Below are 17788 nucleotides of genomic sequence, written 5' to 3' on the forward strand. Positions count from 1 at the left end.
CAGTATGACTGAACCAACAAACGTTACAGCATTCTCATTGATTTTCTAGATGTTTATCATGTTTTAAAGTTACAAAGCTTGGGCAGGCTAGGAAAAACACTTTTCAAGATATTAATGCCCAAAACATGGCCTCCAAGACAAGGCCTTTCTGAGAGTATAAAAATGACACAAAATCAAGGGTGACAAAATGTCTGACATTGGAATTTAACAAAACAGAATCTACTGTACAGGTCAGGTCTTAGTTTTGGGACCTAAATATTAGAGAGTAAAATCTGAAATGGTGCAGCAACCATTTTCCTGAATTTTGTCTGATTTGACACAGAACATTTCGGATCAGCTACAACTCTTGTATCTTCTGATTATATTGGTCCTATTATCAGAAAAACCTGTAATTAATTGCTCTCTTTGTCACCTACACAGAATATGTGCAAAATGACCAATGACTGACATGTAGGTGAGGCAAAACATTCAATTTCAGTACAGTGTATTATGAATGCAAGTGAAGTGAAGAGACATACATTCAATATGCATAACAACATCTATGACTTCACAAAGGTGTGGTGACATCAAAGCTACATTGTAGTTTTTTTTTTTTTTTTAAATGTAAGAATTGACGAGTAAAGTGCCATTGTGTGCAAATGAGAGGTGACAAGACCCACTGGTAAAACCACTGTGCATAAAATAAATATACATTTATTTGTTAAATATTTAATTTAATACAGGTTCCTTTTCAGCCTCAACACATCTCTTCAAGTGGTCAACACATACACTATTCATGGCTTTCATCAGGTCCCTTTTCACAAGTGGGTTAATCAAGCACCATGCAGTCTACATTCATAATTTAGGTGCTTGATTTAATACACCTGTGGAAAAGGACCTGATGAAACCCATGAATAGGACAGTGCTGCAGTCCATGGCAAGTAACGACATTCACCTGTGAGAATAGTCTGAAAGCAGTGTCTGAACTGATGGATAGAAACACGTACTGCTTGCTCTATTTCTTGACGTCATCTACCATCCATTCAACAGATAACTGATCAGACACCAGCACTACTGTTGAGAAGTGCCCACACACTCACAGATGCAGTGACCTTCAGTACCGGTCCAGCTCAGCCATTTAGCATGCCTCCACTCAGTTCCTCCATCACATCTGAGTGATGTACACTGGTTGTATGATTAGGAGCAACCGCAGGTATGAGCTGCTCAGTTTATGCTTTGCCCAGGTCTGTGCCTTAACCCAACGCAGCTACCACGTAAGAGGCCGCTGTCCACTGGAACCATTTCCTGTCTGGAGGTAGCCATCGTACAGCTCTCGGAGGTGCAAGATCAGCTCCTCCGTGTTCTGGCCCGTCATAGCCGACACGGGGATCACCCTTTGGGAGACCTGTGCCCTGAGGGCCTCCAGGTTTGCCTGGGCCTCGGGCAGGTCCAGTTTGTTAGCCACAATGACCTGGGGTCGCTTGGAGAGGCCCGGCTCGTACTGGTCCAGCTCAAAGCGCAGGTGCTCCAGCTGTGCCCAGGGCTCGGGCTCGGAGAGGTCCAGGACAAAGAGCAGGACGCGACAGCGTTCGATGTGTCGCAGGAAGGACACGCCCAGGCCCCGGTTCAGGTGAGCGCCACGGATCAAGCCTGGGATGTCTGCCACTGTGGCCAGGGCGTCAATCAGATGGAACGGGTTTGAGAAGGGGGAGAAAGGACAACAAACGGAGAAGTAAACAAGACCGCTTTAAAAGAGCACGGACACATTCATAACAATTGGAAAGTCACGCAAGAGGCCAACAAGACCGTAAATTCAAAACACACCAGCCTTCTAAACAACAGCGCAGACAAACGAGAACAATAATAATAATAACCTTGCAACAAACTCCATAAAATATGTGTCCAAAAAGAGAAGGACATAATTTGATGTACAACATGTGTGACATACCTGCCACCTGTTCATGGTCTCTGTACTGGACTATCCCTACGTGAGGGTTGAGCGTGGTGAATGGGTAAGCCGCCACCGCTGGCTTGGCGTTGGAGATGGCCCTGAGCAGGGAGGACTTCCCAGCATTTGGAAACCCGACCTGAAGATCATACAGAGTTCCATGAAAACGAGTCCATGAAGCCATCCAGAAATGCTTAAAGCTACCATCTGAGGATTCACAAACGGATGCCCCCCAATCAACAGCACACACCATCATCTCCACACGCAAACAGGTTCTCACTGACAACAGATTGTGCAAAAAGTTGCACAGTTATTAGGGCACATTCTTAGGAAGTGCAACAGGCTTTCAAAGTGTCAAAATCTTTTCAATGTGGCAAAATCTCACTCTGAGAGGAGATTGACTTGGACTGCAGTTGGTGTTTCAGACTCTCACCAGTCCAGCATGGGCCATGGTGCGCAGCTCCAGCTGCAAAACCCGTTCTTGACCCGGCTCCCCTGGCGTGGCCGTCGTGGGCGCACGGTTCTCATTGGACAGGAAGAAGCGGTTGCCCTTCCCCCCTGCCCCTCCATGAACTGCCACAAACTCCTGACCATGCGTTGACAGGTCAGCCACCATTTTCTCCATCTCTTTCACGATAGTACCAGCTGGCACCTGCCCCCCCCCAAAAAACAAAATGTCCCAAGCCGGTCACAAAGGTCCTGCACATGTGATAACCAACAAAATGAATGGAATGTCTTATTAGAGTCTGGAGGACTCACTGGGATGTAAGTGGCTCTTCCATTGCGCCCATAACAGTTTTTACTGCCTCCGGCTTCTCCATTCACACCTAAGTACACAGGCGATACTGCCGCCAGGGACTTCACCTGTGCATTTACTACAAAATATTCAGGACACCACAGATCACTCAGCGGCACACAAAAGATATGTTCATTTTTTATAATCGGTTCAGTGGCACATCTATTCCAAACAGCAACATGTCAACAGAAATCATGCTATGGAGCTATGGTGGAATATCAGTCCCTAACAATAACAATGTACACGTACTGTATCAGGACAAAAATGACAACATTGAGCGAGCATTCACCTTTGATGATGACGTTCCCACCATCACCTCCGTTGCCTCCATCAGGTCCTCCCCACTCCTTCCTTGGCTCACTGTGGAATGCACAAGCCCCTTTGCCCCCTGAACCAGCGACAAATCTCACCCTACGGTAATCCACGAAGTAGCGTGTCTGCAAGAGAGAAAATGACAACCAAGCAGCATCAGTGTAATCAGCACAAGCCTTTTCAAAGACTGAACTTAGTATTGGGTCAAAAGCAGTGTTCTGCAGCCATTAATCACAAGAGAAACTAGGAACAAAATTGAAACAGTGATAAGTTAACGCTACAGCAGAAATGATAGAAAGTTGCATAGATGGGGCTTGAGACTTTGCTCAAAATGGCAATGCCACTGACCGAAATAATGACTTGCGTCCAATGTAATCACAAACTAAACTTAGCCATTGTTAACTAGAATAAATTATATAGGCCTACAACTGACTAGCCAACAGCCCATCGTGTACATTTCGGATTTGCTAATGGTCCAATCAATTGTTGATGGGGCATTTAATGCTGAATCACCATGCCATACTATTTCATTGATGCAGTCTATGCAAACTACCGTATGTACGAAATGTACGGATTCCATTGTATTTAATCTTGTATTTAATAGTCAAACTATATCATTACATCAAGAGGAAGCAAAGACATTACTGTGGCGTAATGTCTTTGCATTACCCTAGAAACTCAGGCAAAATGGGATGAAATTCTAACACAGACACAGTTTTCCTTGGGTGTTGCCATCTCTGGGGAAAGAAAAACACGAAATCTGACAGGCGGGTTGATTTACGGATGATGTCCATCTCCCATGACAACAAATGCTTTCATGCGGTCAGGGTGTGGTACTATTGCTCAAAAGTATTTGGTCACCTGCCTTGACTCGCACATGAACTTAAGTGATATGCCATTCTTAACTTTGCAACTTCAACTCTTCTGAGAAGGCTTTCACACAAACCCACGTCACAGATCCCTTGGAGGAGCCAGCGTTTGTTTGCACCTGTCGTCTGCTACAACCTCAAACAGTCACTCACCAGCTTTTTCTCAGATATGTCGGACTTTTTCTGAATCCTACGGACTTTTCCACACAATCCGCAAGTTGTGGAAAATGGTTTCTTGAACAGTGGGTTCCAGAAGGACGTTTGGTTGCCCCACGATCCAGCCCAACCACAGTTTAGCCCTACTTGCCTGGTCCATTGTAAATTATTTTTTACTTGAACCTGGATAACTCTGTTCGTCAGCATTATCAATACACTCCAATATCGTTCATAAAAATAGAATAAACTCTGAACCCGGTGTGTTGACGTTACTAGCAAACGACAACTAATGCTAGCTAGCTATCAAGTGTCACAACCTTGAGTGATTACAGGGTGAACCTTATACTGTCGTATGATGTTGAATTAAGTGAGAACCTGGTGCTATTCATTTAACAACGTTTCAAAATGTGGGGAAACTCAGAACGACAAAATAAACACGCGCCATTGCAAAATTGTAGGACATGGCTAAACGTTACTCAGATGCTATGCGGCACGGGCTCTGGCGGCACACGTGTTACACACTACGGTGGCTGGAGAGGATAAACCTAACGCCGAGTGTGCCCTTTACCAAGGGTTCAACAACATTAGCGATATCGAATGGTTGGAGTGTGTATGTTTGAGATAACTTTCACACCACAGCAAAAATAGGCTACATACATATAACTTGTCTTTTCCCTCAACTGAACAAATATAGTTCACAACTTCACATAATGACCAGACATGAAAAGGTAAGCTTGTACTTTATTATTTTCCATATTAAACAGTAACAAAAAGAATACTACCTATATATTACAAGCGATGCACAATGATTTTCATTTATGACAGACACAGGGAGACAGAGGTAATGCTCTTATTTGGTTAGTGATATTCTTTCACACACTAGGCTACATACAGATTGGGGATGAAAGTCTGATACACATAAAACGAGACATCCAAATCACAGTATTCCTAGGCCCTAAAAAAATGAACACACATGCACATACACAAAGTGATGTGGTTGAGGTTATGGTGTCCTTCGATTGTCATGGATCATCGGTTGTGTTACAAAAGTAGCTGTTTAACAGCCAACCAACTCTAGCTTCATTTGCAACTTCAATAGGATCTGGGTTGTGCTGTCCCCTTAGGGGTGGAATAATATACTGCCTGATGAATTTAGGTATAGTGTTGTATCTTCACACATGTAAACTGATAACAGATAGTTGTTTTGTTGTTGAAACTATAAAAAAAATAATATAAAAATAAGGCAAACTAATCAGCTGTACTTTTGAACAAAACCTCTGATTCCACACACTAGTGATGCGCGGGTGGGCTTTTTTAAAAACCCGCCCCAACCCGACTCTTCAGGAGATCCAAACCGCCCCGCCCAATCCGCAAAAATATGTTCAAATTGTGATCCAAATCCGACCCGACCCGCGGAAAGGAAAAAAACGCACCTAACGTCTTTCGTAGCCTAATTAGCCTAATTCTCCCACATGAGGACAGCGGGCTACAATAATCGGTCATTTTGACAATCTGCGCTCTTCCACACCATAATCTGCAGCCTAGACATAGCCAGTGTTAAATCTCATCTTCATGGACATAACAAGTTTCCATTCATATTTCCCCTTGCAACTTTTTCCCCTTTTGCTTGAAACACTGCCAAGCATTTAACAAGCACAGCTGTTTATTCGTGTAGGCTATATGACAGCAAGGTGTTCTCGGATTGTGCACAACCTTCGATATCCCTCCATGTCCATAAAGTAGCGAATGCGCGATTGACTTTTTTCAGTCAGTCACGCATGGCGCAATTGGGTGCTGAATTTAGGAGAAATTATGTTTTGCGCTCGACCACACCTCCTGTGTAGCCTATTGCAGGCGCACCGCCACCTAAGTTAACAAGTGAGAAATGTGCATTTTTACTTTTTTGACCCGACCCACCCGCAATATTTAGAAAAAACTACTAGGCCTACCCAAATCCGCCCGACCCGCGGGTAAACCCGCGGATATCCGCGGGTAATGGGCTGAACCGCGCATCACTACCACACACACACTGCCAACAGACCCCACTCAGGATCAAAGTTAATCATCCATTTTGTCAACTGGTGAGACAAAGACTTTGTAAAGGCAAATAAAAAGTTAAGCACATCAATGTTAGGCTATACTCTCACTGAAAGAAATGCACTCGTGTTCACTCACACATAAACTGAAATTTATATCCACCACTGACCATGGTCTAGGTTTAAGACAAACTATGAATAATAACATTACAGAGCCTTTGGCCTTTAGTCAATAAATTATTTGAGAACATATAGGTACCTTTGAATGATATAACCATTTCATTTTTAGATTAGTTGTGTAGGCTATCAGTTAGGCTACTAATGGCTTAATTGATGGTCACAGTTGATAGATTTTCCTGAACCATCACTTCAAGTTTCCATGTACTGTATAAATCATGTCCTCTCATTACACATATTACACACAACTGTAATTTTAAACCATGCCACTTCAGATGTGTCTGTGTATCTGTGTGTCATATATCTCACAGTCAATATAAGAAGTGATCACACATATGCTCCTATGTTAATCTACAGGGTTTTGACCAGTGTGCACATTTAGGCATATAACAGACTAGTGTTACTCCGTTGGATACCAAGTCACCAATTTGTGATTTCAGCAAATAGAAATATATACTGTATATGTAACACATTTACAAAATAAGCCAAAAGACATTCATTTTAAACAAACAAATACATAAAAACATACAAATAAATAACTAAATAAAGTGCTATCATTTCAAAAAGTGTCACTATAGGCTACTTAAAATATTCTTAACATATTCTTAACATATGTTCACATAATGCATAATCCTGCCATGCATATGTACTGTACCTGACCTACTGTCATATTCTACTGACTATGTCAAACTAAAGTCACAAGTAAGAGTTAAGCGAAGAGACCAGGATATACAGTACATATATGGTTAGACATGAGCATTGGGGTGCAAAAAGAGAAAATAGTACTGGTCTTGGAAAATATGATTGACTTTACTCTAAATGTTGTTGCATCTATTACTTTTGTGTCCACTTAAAATAAAAGCAAATTAAAGACACAAAATATCACAATAGAAAGAATGGATGTAACAAGGTGAATTACGTTCAAATATAAATATACTAAAATAAACAAAACATGTTATCCAAAAGATCATTTAGTGACCTTCTTAAGACATAATTTTCTATAGGATAGCATCAACAGTCAAACGGCAAAAAAGCACCAGCGTAACTCAACAGTCATAGGTTAGTCTCAGGAATTTCTCAGGTACAGAAATTATTTTATATGGTCACAAGATTTGCTCACCTCTTCTTTGACCAGATTATTCATCTGAATTATGATTGAGGACTGATCATATTTTAAGACCAACTTTGTTTAGCTAGATGAAATGAACACCTATGTATTTAAAAGGATAGGACACATTTTGAATAAATGTAAGACAGATAAAAGACAGATTACAGTAAAACAAGTGACAATTGAGAGAGAATTAAAGCAAATAGCAGTAAACAAACAAACAAAACGAATATGGCAACAGGCTATATGTACGCATACCTTTGTCCAAAACACAGGCAGTTATTTGTATCTAATCTTGTTTCAAAAAAAGAACTAAAAAAGGTTATCGGCAACTTTTCCTGCTGCTCCATACTGACAAGAGGTAACCTTTGGTCTGGCAGTGCCACCTTATTGCTGATAGTTCCCATACTGCCCCTGGTGAATAAGTTTATAAAGACATTCAGTGAGAAAAGTATAACACTTACACAATATAAGACAACACTGTATCACAATACAACACACTTTATTGCTATACTCTCGAGGAAATAATAATTATAGGATACTTCTATGCATCGTGTTCACATCACATCACATCACATCACATGCACATGTTATCCTTGTCTTGCATTTTGAAAATACATATTTGCCTTTTTTGTCTTTCAATATACTTTATATATAATATACAAATATATATATATATATATATATATATATATATATATATATAATATGGTAAATGGACTGCATTTATATAGCACTCTTTTTGACTCCTGTGAGCACACAAAGCGCTTTACATTGACATGCCTCACATTCACGCATACACCGATGGCGGAGGCTGCCATGCAAGGTGCCAACCTGCTCATTGGGGCTTCACACCACAAAGGCTGTGCAGACAGGACATGTTCCCTATTGACCCACATACCTGCTCATAGGCATACGGCCTCTGTGGCTGGGCGCCGGGGGTGCCCTGTGATGAGCGATAGGAGGAGTACTGCTGCCCCTGCCCCTGTTGATACTGGGAGTACTGGGACGATGTTCCCTGCCCGGGACCTGAAATTGACAACGCAGAAAACGTCTAAAAGTTACATACGGTGCTTTATGGTGTAGATTACAACATTTCATAAGTAATCAACTTAAAATGCAGCACCAACTTGTGGCCTATTTTCCCTGCATATTGTCATATGTCAGTTATGATAGAAATACCTGTATCACAGGTATTTCTATCATTTGAGAATAGTGAGGAAAGGTTTATTTAGCACAATTTGAAATGTACACGGCGTCCTCTGTTGGATAAAAGTTTATAGCAGTAGGCTTTATGCTCACACTTGTATCCAGAAATTGCAGTCAAAGCACACACATACAATTAAAAAATGGGAGCAGGACAAAAAGCCAAGCACGAAATCTAGAGAAAAGACCGCTGCAACCAGAATTTTTCTCCCATTTTTTTTTAATTATAAAAACAGAAATCTGGTTGCAGCGGACTTTTCTCTTTAGTCACACTTGTATCCAGTGGCACCGTGTTTTCTTTCTTCAACGGTGCTGCAGGTCAGATTAAAGTACTTTGCACTACACAGTAACCATAAAATAGTTTGCCATAAATTGCCCATGTGTGGATGAAACAAACTGTTTCATTTTTTTTGTCAAATTTACACTGAATCTTGAGATGAAACGAGCCAATACTGCATGTACTGTACTTCAGCACTACTTTACAACTTCAAAAATGGTCCATGACTCATTTAAACAATTGAACGGCAGATATATCTATAATTTACTGGTCACTCAAGGATTATATTATTTTATGTTGTAACATGTTACGATACCACCAGAGACCACCAAGCAGGCCTTACCATAGCCCTGAGACTGCCCACTGTATCCCTGCTGTGAAGAGTACTGCTGCTGACTGAAGGGCTGCTGCTGGCCTGATCCTTGTTGGTACTGGGCCTGCTGCTGGCTAAACTGGGAATTTCCTGTGGGAATCATGACAAACACCACAACAGGCATTACAGACTCATAGACTTGTGTTGACTTTCTGAAGTTACTCACACAATTTTTTTACAATATTTTTTGCTTTTGTTTTACATAACCAAGACAAGTGATTTTATTTTAATTCTAGTTTGATTACTGTTCCATCTGAGTTCAAACATAAAGTGGATTTGATCATATTCATCTGACCTTCTATTAATGTGTTTATTGAATTTAGAAATACGTTCAGACAGAAAATGTGCCAAAATGTAGCCTCCTCATTCTAAGAGCAAAACCTTGACATCTGTAGCAGCAGCGTGAGGCAGTTAAAATACGATTTTTCCTAATTGGCTTGAGAGAGTTACTTGGTTTCAAAGATTCAAATGGTGTAAATAATAAGCCATTGGCGTGAACAATTTGTGTGTGTGTATTGAGTATTGAGTTGAGGGTATGGCATACAGTATATAATGCATGTATGTGAGCATCAGAACCTACCGCCTTCGTAGTAATGTTGTGAAGACTCTTCAAAAGAACGTTCATAGCCCTGCTCACCATAGGAGGACTGCTGATATGAGTACTCTCCATGACCTGCAGGGAGGGCCAAGAAAGCACATGGCAAAAAAGAAAGAAAGAAACAAAAAATATCCTGCAAGTCACGGCAAACCTGTTCCAAAATGGTGTCTTTTTTTCCTGTCTGTGTGTTCACATTTATGCGGAGGGAAAGGGAATTTCAATACATCAATACAAGATGCAACAACGGACAAAAATACAATGCTCCTAAATACACTGATACAAACACTTGACAAAACTCATCAAACACTCATCAAACAGCGTAGAAACGAATGAGGGGAAAGGATCTGAAATTTCCGCACACCATTGGATTGACTTATAAAGGGCTGACACACTGTGACTGGAGCTGCTCTGAGATGGATTTCACCATCAAGCCTCCCCCCCAAAAAAATTGACAGCTGAAAAAAAAAAAAAGAATTTGAAAATGATCTGTGGTTTGCTGAGATTTTTTGGCTGTCACTCAAGAAGGAAATGAGGAGTTATGAAGAGGTCAAAGAAATGAGAGCAGGTAAAAAATAAATCAAAAGTGACAATTGTAGGAGGACTGTTGATAATGAGCGTATGAAGTGGATGAGACTGATGATTGAATGCACTGTGGGTGCTTGTGTGTGCGTGCATGTGTGTGTGTTTGAATGTGCCGTGTATGTGGAGGGAATGGTTTTCTGCATGATTACCATCAGGGTAATACTGCTGGTTAATGGGCTCGCTGGAGCTTTGATTGTGCCCATACTGCTCCCCGTGGAACTCGTCTTGTCCTGTGTACTGCGGGGCAGATCCTGCAAGACAGGCGACACCAGGGTTGGTTAATCAGCTGGTCAATCAATGTCCCACTGAAAATGTGATTGGTCGAGGGGTTGCACTTGGGAGTGGCTGCAGAAGAGATGCTGCTTTCGTTTCACTTTTCTGGGGGGGTGGGGGGGGGGGGGGGGGGGGGGGGGGGTGATGCTGGTTGGTGGTTGGCCAGCTGGTCTTTTCACTTTTCTGTGGGAGTGCAGTTGATTGGTTTTCCCAACCAGGAAAATAGGACTGCGGTTTATGGCATGGTCTGTGCCTCTTAGGGGTCGAAATTGGAATAGAAGGTGCTGTTACTCAGGTGATCACAACTGGTAAAAGAGGCTTGTGTCTTTTTGGTCCTGTTAACGAGGTGAGCTTCAGTAGTTGGTTCTAATCACTGATCTATAAAGAATACCTGGATAGACTGACCAGGTATTGCTGACCCAGGTATTGCTGACCCATCAACAATGAAGCCAATGGAACTGTCCCGAGTGGTCCCATAATGGCGGCGAGGTGTTCCAACTCCATTGTTGCAGAACGGCAACATTCTTTTACTGTCTTTTACTGTCTATGGCTGCGGCAAGTGGTCCCATAATGGCCGCCCCCATGTAGGCTTCAGAATTTTGACGTAGATGCTCTATCCAGGTATTCTTTATAGATCAGTGGTTCTAATTCATGTCCATGAGTCCAGGTTTGCATATCAATGGAGAATGGAGGGAAGTGTATGGAAAAATAATTATTCCAATAGAGAGGTGTCAGCCAGCCTTTGGAGGTAATCATTTTTCAAATTGAGTTGAAATATAAAAAAAATGCATATGAAATGTGTAAAGAAAAGTGATTAAGAAATTAAATTATTGTACGATGAAAATAAAGAAATACAAAAATCTTAGTGTGTTTGTGGTGTGCAGAAACCCCAGACATCAATATTGCTTAGAAATATTCAGATAACAATAAACTAGTAAACACACAAACATCTTGGACTTGCATCTGTCCCTTCTTGCCAACAACTGGAAAACCTGAGACAGTTTTAATGGCATATAGCCCAACCCACACATCATGCCTTTCTAGTTGGAGGACCTGGCAGTCTCATCAATGAGGTGACACAGTTAAGCTAAAAAAGCTGAGCTGACTCCAAACAAATATGGACTCTTCAAACCAGCATGGTTAGGCCCTGTGATCAGTTCAGAGCTTCACAATAGCTACAGCTACGAGCAGTTGGAGCTTTTGTAATAGGCCTCACCCAAACCCATGTGGCACAGTAAACGCAAGGCTGCCATTTTAGAAAAAAAAATGACAGGTGACTACCCACTGTTGGGGAAGTTTCGGCGTACGTAATAACTGATTTCAATAGAATAGCTATCCCAATAAAATATACCCTTGGTTATCCTACTGGAACCCCATTGCCCTAAAAACAATGGTAAAGAAGCAAGTAAAACCGTTGAGTATTTCTTTACCTTCCACTGAAGCCACCTTCAGCAGTAAGTCAGCCTCTCTGACAGTATCTGGCTCTGCAATCATCAATGAATAACTGCACTTTTGGGTACGCATTTGGGTACTAAGGAGGATCATTGGCAAAAAGTTACTGATATGCATGTTAATTAATCGGGCTTACACAGCACATTATATAATCAGTGCATATTGAGGTTGAAGGGAGGGGCTTTGTGCTGAAGTCTAAAGAAAGGCATTTATTTTTAACTTGTGCTAATTTCCAACAGGATTACATACTCATGCTTTTACAGCAATGGGCAGTTATGCTGTGCCAACCAGTCCTTACAAGGGAGGTGTCAGTTTGAGATCAGTCACTGAAGAAGCCGTAGTGCTGGAAGACCTAGTAGCCGTAGCGCAGAAATAGCCATCCTGCAGGAATATGTGGCACTATATTCTGTCAGGTAATAATTCTACAGTCCAAATCTATAGGCTATAGAGTAATAAAAACGGTGGAGAGTAGAAAGACAGAGGAAGGCAGCTCTAAGACCTTTGAGAGCTCTGAGCTCCTTCTACTGGCAGAGAGGATGGCTACACAGATTAACAAGATGTGCACACTGTAAGCAAGATATCCTCATTCACCACCCTGCTGGAGGGTGAACAACGTTCAGGTCAGTGGTGGAGTGCCAACTGCTGGTGTGACATTATTGAAACAAGAACATACCTCATCTCACTCATCCACAACTACTTGAGAAAACAATCTGCTGATATATTTTGAGGTGAAGAAGACATGAAGTCTCTTCAGCCATCCCTCTCACACAACAAACAAAAGCCATGATCCCTCTCATTCAAACCATGCAAATACAAGCAGCAGAATGTATCCAGTGTCCACTGTAATGACAACATTTGTTCAGTATTAACCATTGCAATCCATGTCTTAATGAGCATCATCAAATACCAAGCAATGTAAAAAATAAATGAACAAGATATAACACCGGTCCATTAACAAAGCTACATACTCAATATGATGTTTGGCTACATTATCTGTTAGGCCTATGAACTTGCCACTTTAATTTCACTACCAATATGGTGGGTTCCATTTCTCAGTAGAGGTTTACCATGCATACTACCCAATGTGACCTGTGATGCATGTTTTAATAATGTAATGCCCATTGAGAAAGTATGCTTCATCCATTGGTATCTATGTGAACAGTCTTACTAGTGACATGCAGGGCCACAGTGGAGCCTATTTCAGGTTTGTGCTGACCCAGCAGCAGCCGAGTGATTTATACAAACTGGGCATGAAAGTGACAGCCACCATAACTCTTCTCCCCTCTCTTAAATCCACACAGGTCATGTGACTGTCTGGTCTGGGCTGTCTCAGGCACTCTACATCAAACCAGTGTGTGGCTGAGACACTCCATCACTATGACGATCTCCAACGACAGTCCAGCTGATGAACACTAAGCAGGCTCATGATGAGCACTAAGCAGGTGCATCCTCAAGGTCCAATAGCTTACAGCTGCACATTCATGATGAAAACCTCCCCTGTAGCTTACGTACTGTAGATTCATGCACCGAACTCAAGAATTCCCACTGAACACAGTATCTTCCACAAAACACCCTCTACGATCATTCAGATTACATAACCATAAAATGTAATGTCTCATTGCCATCATGTCTCAGGCAGAACCCAGCATCTCACTGCACTCACTTCCCTCCAAGACTAGAGTGTAAAGATCCCTTCGCTTACCTTGTTGTGATGAGCGGTAAGTTCCCATGGGCCTCTGTGCCATCATGCTGTTGCCTTGGTTACCCTGTCCCAGCATGCCTATGGATTGTTGCCCTTGGTAGTGCTGACTTCCTCCCTGAGCTGAGGAGTAATGAGGTCCACCGCCTTGTTGGTGCATCATCGAGACTGGACATGTTGCCGGGGCATATAACAGTTATCAAAACGAATAAAACCACTGAAGCATTTCAAAACAAGCACAGAGATGTCTCAGCTGGAAAGAAAGGAAGAATAGTGTCCATCAAAAGACAAGCCAGTAGCTAACGTAGACAGAAAAAGGCAAGGCTGAAAGGGTCATCATGGCAACTCAAAAGAAGCTGGGGATGGGGTCAGTGTGCCGACAGAAATAATCACACATTAACAACTGGGGAAGAGAGGGTTGCAAGTCAGGGAGGGTTCAAAGGTCAGATGAGCCTTTCAGAGGGCACTGGTACCAAACTAGACTACAGAGGAGAGAGGGATTCCCAGTTTGATGAACTGAATGTGTTTGTGCTTTTGTGGGTTCATAATTTTCATGACATGAGGGCGAAACATGAGTAAGGTACAATGGTTTGTCCTGTAGACCTGGGACAAATAATCAAAGATTTCTTTGGGGGAAAAGGAAGCAAACAGCTGGTTTGCAGTCTTAATGACAGATTCTTGTTTCATTCACCGTGCAATGCTCTGTATTCTGAGTTACTGTACACCCTGTGCAGTTATACCTTGCAATAATGAAAATCCATCACTGCTCCCAACTGTTCTCCCCCCCCACCCCCAATTCAGCCTTGTGCCTCAACAAGTTTCTTGTGACCATTCGCCTCCCATCACCCAACCATACCCCATCCCTGCTGTAGCCTTCAATGATGCTCGTGTCCACCTATCTCCTCAAGCTCCCTCTCACTCTCCATCCATCCACTGGTCCTGTTCGCCACCTGCTCGCCTGGCTCACCTTGATTGGACTGCATGTTGAGGTTGCTGCGGGAAGCTGAGGACACGTAGCCCTGGCCCTGATGCTGCATGGCTTGGGAGGAGGGTACAGGGTGGCTGTACCCAGAGGCCAAGCCATGATGGCCGCTGGCCGGCAGGCTCATGGACGTACTGGAGGGCAGAGGCGTCTGACTGGGCTGTTGCTGTTGCTGCTGCTGCTGCTGCTGCTGCATGGGGGTGTGGCTGGGGCCTGACAACACACACTCAAGAGTCAGCGGGCCGTTGGGGTGAAACAGTGTGGTGGGCAGGACTTGTGTCTACGCAACACATTCAGTTCATCAGTACACAAGCATACAGAGAGAGAGAGGGGGATGACCGGTGTCTACGCAACACATTCAGGTCATCAACACACAAGCATACAGGGAGAGAGAGAGAGGGATGTCTTGTGTCTACGCAACACATTCAGGTCATCAGTACACAAGCATACAGGGAAAGAGAGAGAGAGAGAGGGATGACTTGTGTCTACGCAACACATTCAGTTTGTCAGTACACAAGCATACAGATAGAGAGAGGGAAGGGAGACAAGTGACAAGAGAGTATGATGCAGGAAGAGAGGGTAAGAGCCCAAGTGGGAAAGTGATGAAAATGGAGTTTAGTTTGTCACAACTAGATAAGCAAGGGTAGAGACTGACAGGAAAAGGAATGCTGTTTAACAAAAAGAGATCAACAAGGTTACCAGGTCGAGAGTGAGACTGAGAGAGAGAGAGAGAGAGAGAGAGAGAGAGAGAGAGAGAGAGAGAGAGAGAGAGAGATGGATAGGCAGCAGGACTGAGCAGCCAAAAACTGAGATAACCAAAGATGGAGGCAAAGCGCTTGCTGGCCAGAACAGATCAATAGTAGCAGACTGACAAGCAGACAGACAGACATGTGTGCAAAGGCCAGGCTAGCCTCACCGTTGCTCATCCCACTCTGCATCATTGAGGTAGGGGGAAGACCAGAGGCCATGCTTTCATTTAGATTCGCCTGAGAGTGAAGAGACGGCCCACTGCCACTCTGTCCCATTCCACCTGGGCCCATGTTCATATTGGGGTTAGGAGGCTGGAGGAGGGAATGGAGAGAGAGTTGGTGGGATGGGTGAGTATGAGAGAGGGAGCTATAAAAAGAGCTGTAAAAAGTTAATTGAGGATATTGAATGCGCCTCTGTGGAATAATGTGCTTTCAAAATGAGAGAGTTTTCATAACTGGATCATTTCTACTCTGGATCAAAGAAGAGGCAAAGAAAATAAAAGCCAAACCAACAGACGGCTGGCTCTTGTCTGTGCAACCTCAGACATACCGCAGGTAGAAGGGACTGCATGTTCTGATTAGAGTCTGCGATTGTTGCCAAATACACCAAATTTCTGTGCAAAATCTGCTGATATCTGTGGGGATAGAAATTAAATCAGTTACTTAACAAATAAAAAAAAAACTACGCAAGATAAGTCACTAATTATGTGCTGCATGTCGTTTAATACATACTGAGTGCATTCTGCAGTTTTGCCTTTGCTCTGATAGTCCATTATACACTGGATAAGGTGGTGATTTTCATCCAGCATCTAAGGAGAAATAAGAGCGTCTGGTCATTTCGAACAACTGCAATGTTAGTTGAATTAAAGACACATTTTGTCAGCAATACTTCGAGAGGGAATTATCCTCACTCGCTTCTCTAGATATAGGTCAGGTTTTTATAGGCTATATCCCACCGCAGACCCCTTGAGTGTGATAATAGCGACAGAGAAATAATCAAATGTCAGGTGTATATGTACTATGATCATCGCCAATATAGAGAAAGTGCCATATTTCATCTCATCATGACGGTGTCTAAAAACACATTCACTATGCGTGAAGTAAAGTATCTTTAGATCCCCGCCCCCTCCAAAGATGAACAATAGTCTCGATGTTCATTGGATCTTCTCTAACTAGCCATACACCTTCATATTAGCACTCAATGATCCTGTTGTGGTCCAGATGTATACACCAATTATAGCCTACACATCATTGGGTTAACTAACTGAGAAGCTGAGGAGAAAATGATGTATGTTCTTGAAAATGCACAAAAATACGAGTGCGTTTTTCCCCGCGACAGTGACAACATTCTCTATTGTTGCCATCCTGTATTAAATCAAATGTTACCTCGATGACTTTTTCTCAGAATACATCGAAGTTCTTGACGATACTGTAGCCTTCTCGACTATCAGTCTGTGTGCTCTACTATTTGTACATCACATTTCCCTCTGTTTAAGCCGGTCAGGGACTGTTAATTAGCTATATAGCCGCGAATTAATGTAAAAACTATGTAGCATTACGCACGGATAAATCCACCCCGTTGCTTTGTTGTGTTTGCCATCGCAAATGGTTGATATTCACTACTTTCCTACAATAACAGCAGCAGACAAATGGCACTAAGAGACAGCCAAAAGAAATCCATATCCATCATAAGAAGATATAAATGCCTTACCTTTTGAATCGTTTGTTGAGTCACCTCCCCTTTGCCTCTCGGGCGCGTAGAAGAGAAAGCGACTGACATTGTTTTTAGCTATAAAAACAAAAGCGCTTCTTTTATTTCTAATATTTATTATCCTTCAGTCCAGCGTTACATGCTATGGGTTCCCATTCTCGTAAAATATAGGGGTGTAATAACCTTTAGACGCATCCGATATTACGCTATTTATTTAATCAAACCATACAAGCTGGAAAGGAAAGCAACGATACCCATGCCATTCACTCTGTGAGTGATAATTCAGTATTCAATCAAATGATGCTGATCAGGTGGTTTATGTCCAGCCAGTCTACTCAAATACCTCTGCTCGTCTTTTGGTATAATCCAGTGAGCATGGTGACCCGCTACTTTCCCACCGTGGATTGGAAGCAAGCGAGGACGACGTCCGTTGATTCTCAACAGTAGCTACGCACTTTTCTCAAAGCAAACGGTAGCTTATTACTATTTTACGGTATATGCTCTC

General features: G+C 42.5%; 2 protein-coding genes across 2 annotated transcripts; both read right to left on the minus strand.

Moving 5' to 3' along the window:
- Positions 1-348: 348 nt before the first annotated feature.
- Positions 349-4582, minus strand: mtg2 (mitochondrial ribosome-associated GTPase 2). The gene is made up of 6 exons (XM_062541751.1): positions 4058-4582; positions 3013-3160; positions 2687-2802; positions 2361-2579; positions 1928-2066; positions 349-1644 (listed from the first exon to the last, which is right to left on the minus strand). Exons 1-6 carry the CDS (start codon positions 4265-4267, stop codon positions 1247-1249), a joined length of 1230 nt encoding a protein of 409 aa, XP_062397735.1. The 5' UTR covers positions 4268-4582; the 3' UTR covers positions 349-1246.
- A 201-nt stretch (positions 4583-4783) lies between these two features.
- LOC134086928 (calcium-responsive transactivator-like) lies at positions 4784-17355 on the minus strand. The gene is made up of 11 exons (XM_062540124.1): positions 17284-17355; positions 16305-16381; positions 16123-16207; positions 15740-15884; positions 14809-15036; positions 13845-14009; positions 10567-10668; positions 9818-9910; positions 9208-9327; positions 8283-8410; positions 4784-7795 (listed from the first exon to the last, which is right to left on the minus strand). The coding sequence occupies exons 1-11, from the start codon at positions 17350-17352 to the stop codon at positions 7769-7771; spliced, it is 1239 nt and encodes a 412-aa protein (XP_062396108.1). The 5' UTR covers positions 17353-17355; the 3' UTR covers positions 4784-7768.
- Between the last annotated feature and the right edge of the window lie 433 nt (positions 17356-17788).

This window comes from Sardina pilchardus, chromosome 7, assembly GCF_963854185.1.
Source record: "Sardina pilchardus chromosome 7, fSarPil1.1, whole genome shotgun sequence".
Lineage (NCBI taxonomy): Eukaryota > Metazoa > Chordata > Actinopteri > Clupeiformes > Clupeidae > Sardina > Sardina pilchardus.

What these genes read in the sequence shown, in the direction of transcription:
- mtg2 (XM_062541751.1), bottom strand. Translation starts at nt 4,267, where the DNA reads ATGCTGACGAACAGAGTTATCCAGGTTCAAGTAAAAAATAATTTACAA. An exon ending in GAAGAGCCACTTACATCCCA is followed by an intron (nt 2,580 to 2,686) that starts GTGAGTCCTCCA and finishes GGGGGGGGGCAG; the next exon opens with GTGCCAGCTGGTACTATCGT. An exon ending in CCATGGCCCATGCTGGACTG is followed by an intron (nt 2,067 to 2,360) that starts GTGAGAGTCTGA and finishes TATGATCTTCAG; the next exon opens with GTCGGGTTTCCAAATGCTGG.
- LOC134086928 (XM_062540124.1), bottom strand. Translation starts at nt 17,352, where the DNA reads ATGTCAGTCGCTTTCTCTTCTACGCGCCCGAGAGGCAAAGGGGAGGTG. An exon ending in TGCAGTCCCTTCTACCTGCG is followed by an intron (nt 15,885 to 16,122) that starts GTATGTCTGAGG and finishes TCCCTCCTCCAG; the next exon opens with CCTCCTAACCCCAATATGAA. An exon ending in GCAGAGTGGGATGAGCAACG is followed by an intron (nt 15,037 to 15,739) that starts GTGAGGCTAGCC and finishes GTGTGTTGTCAG; the next exon opens with GCCCCAGCCACACCCCCATG.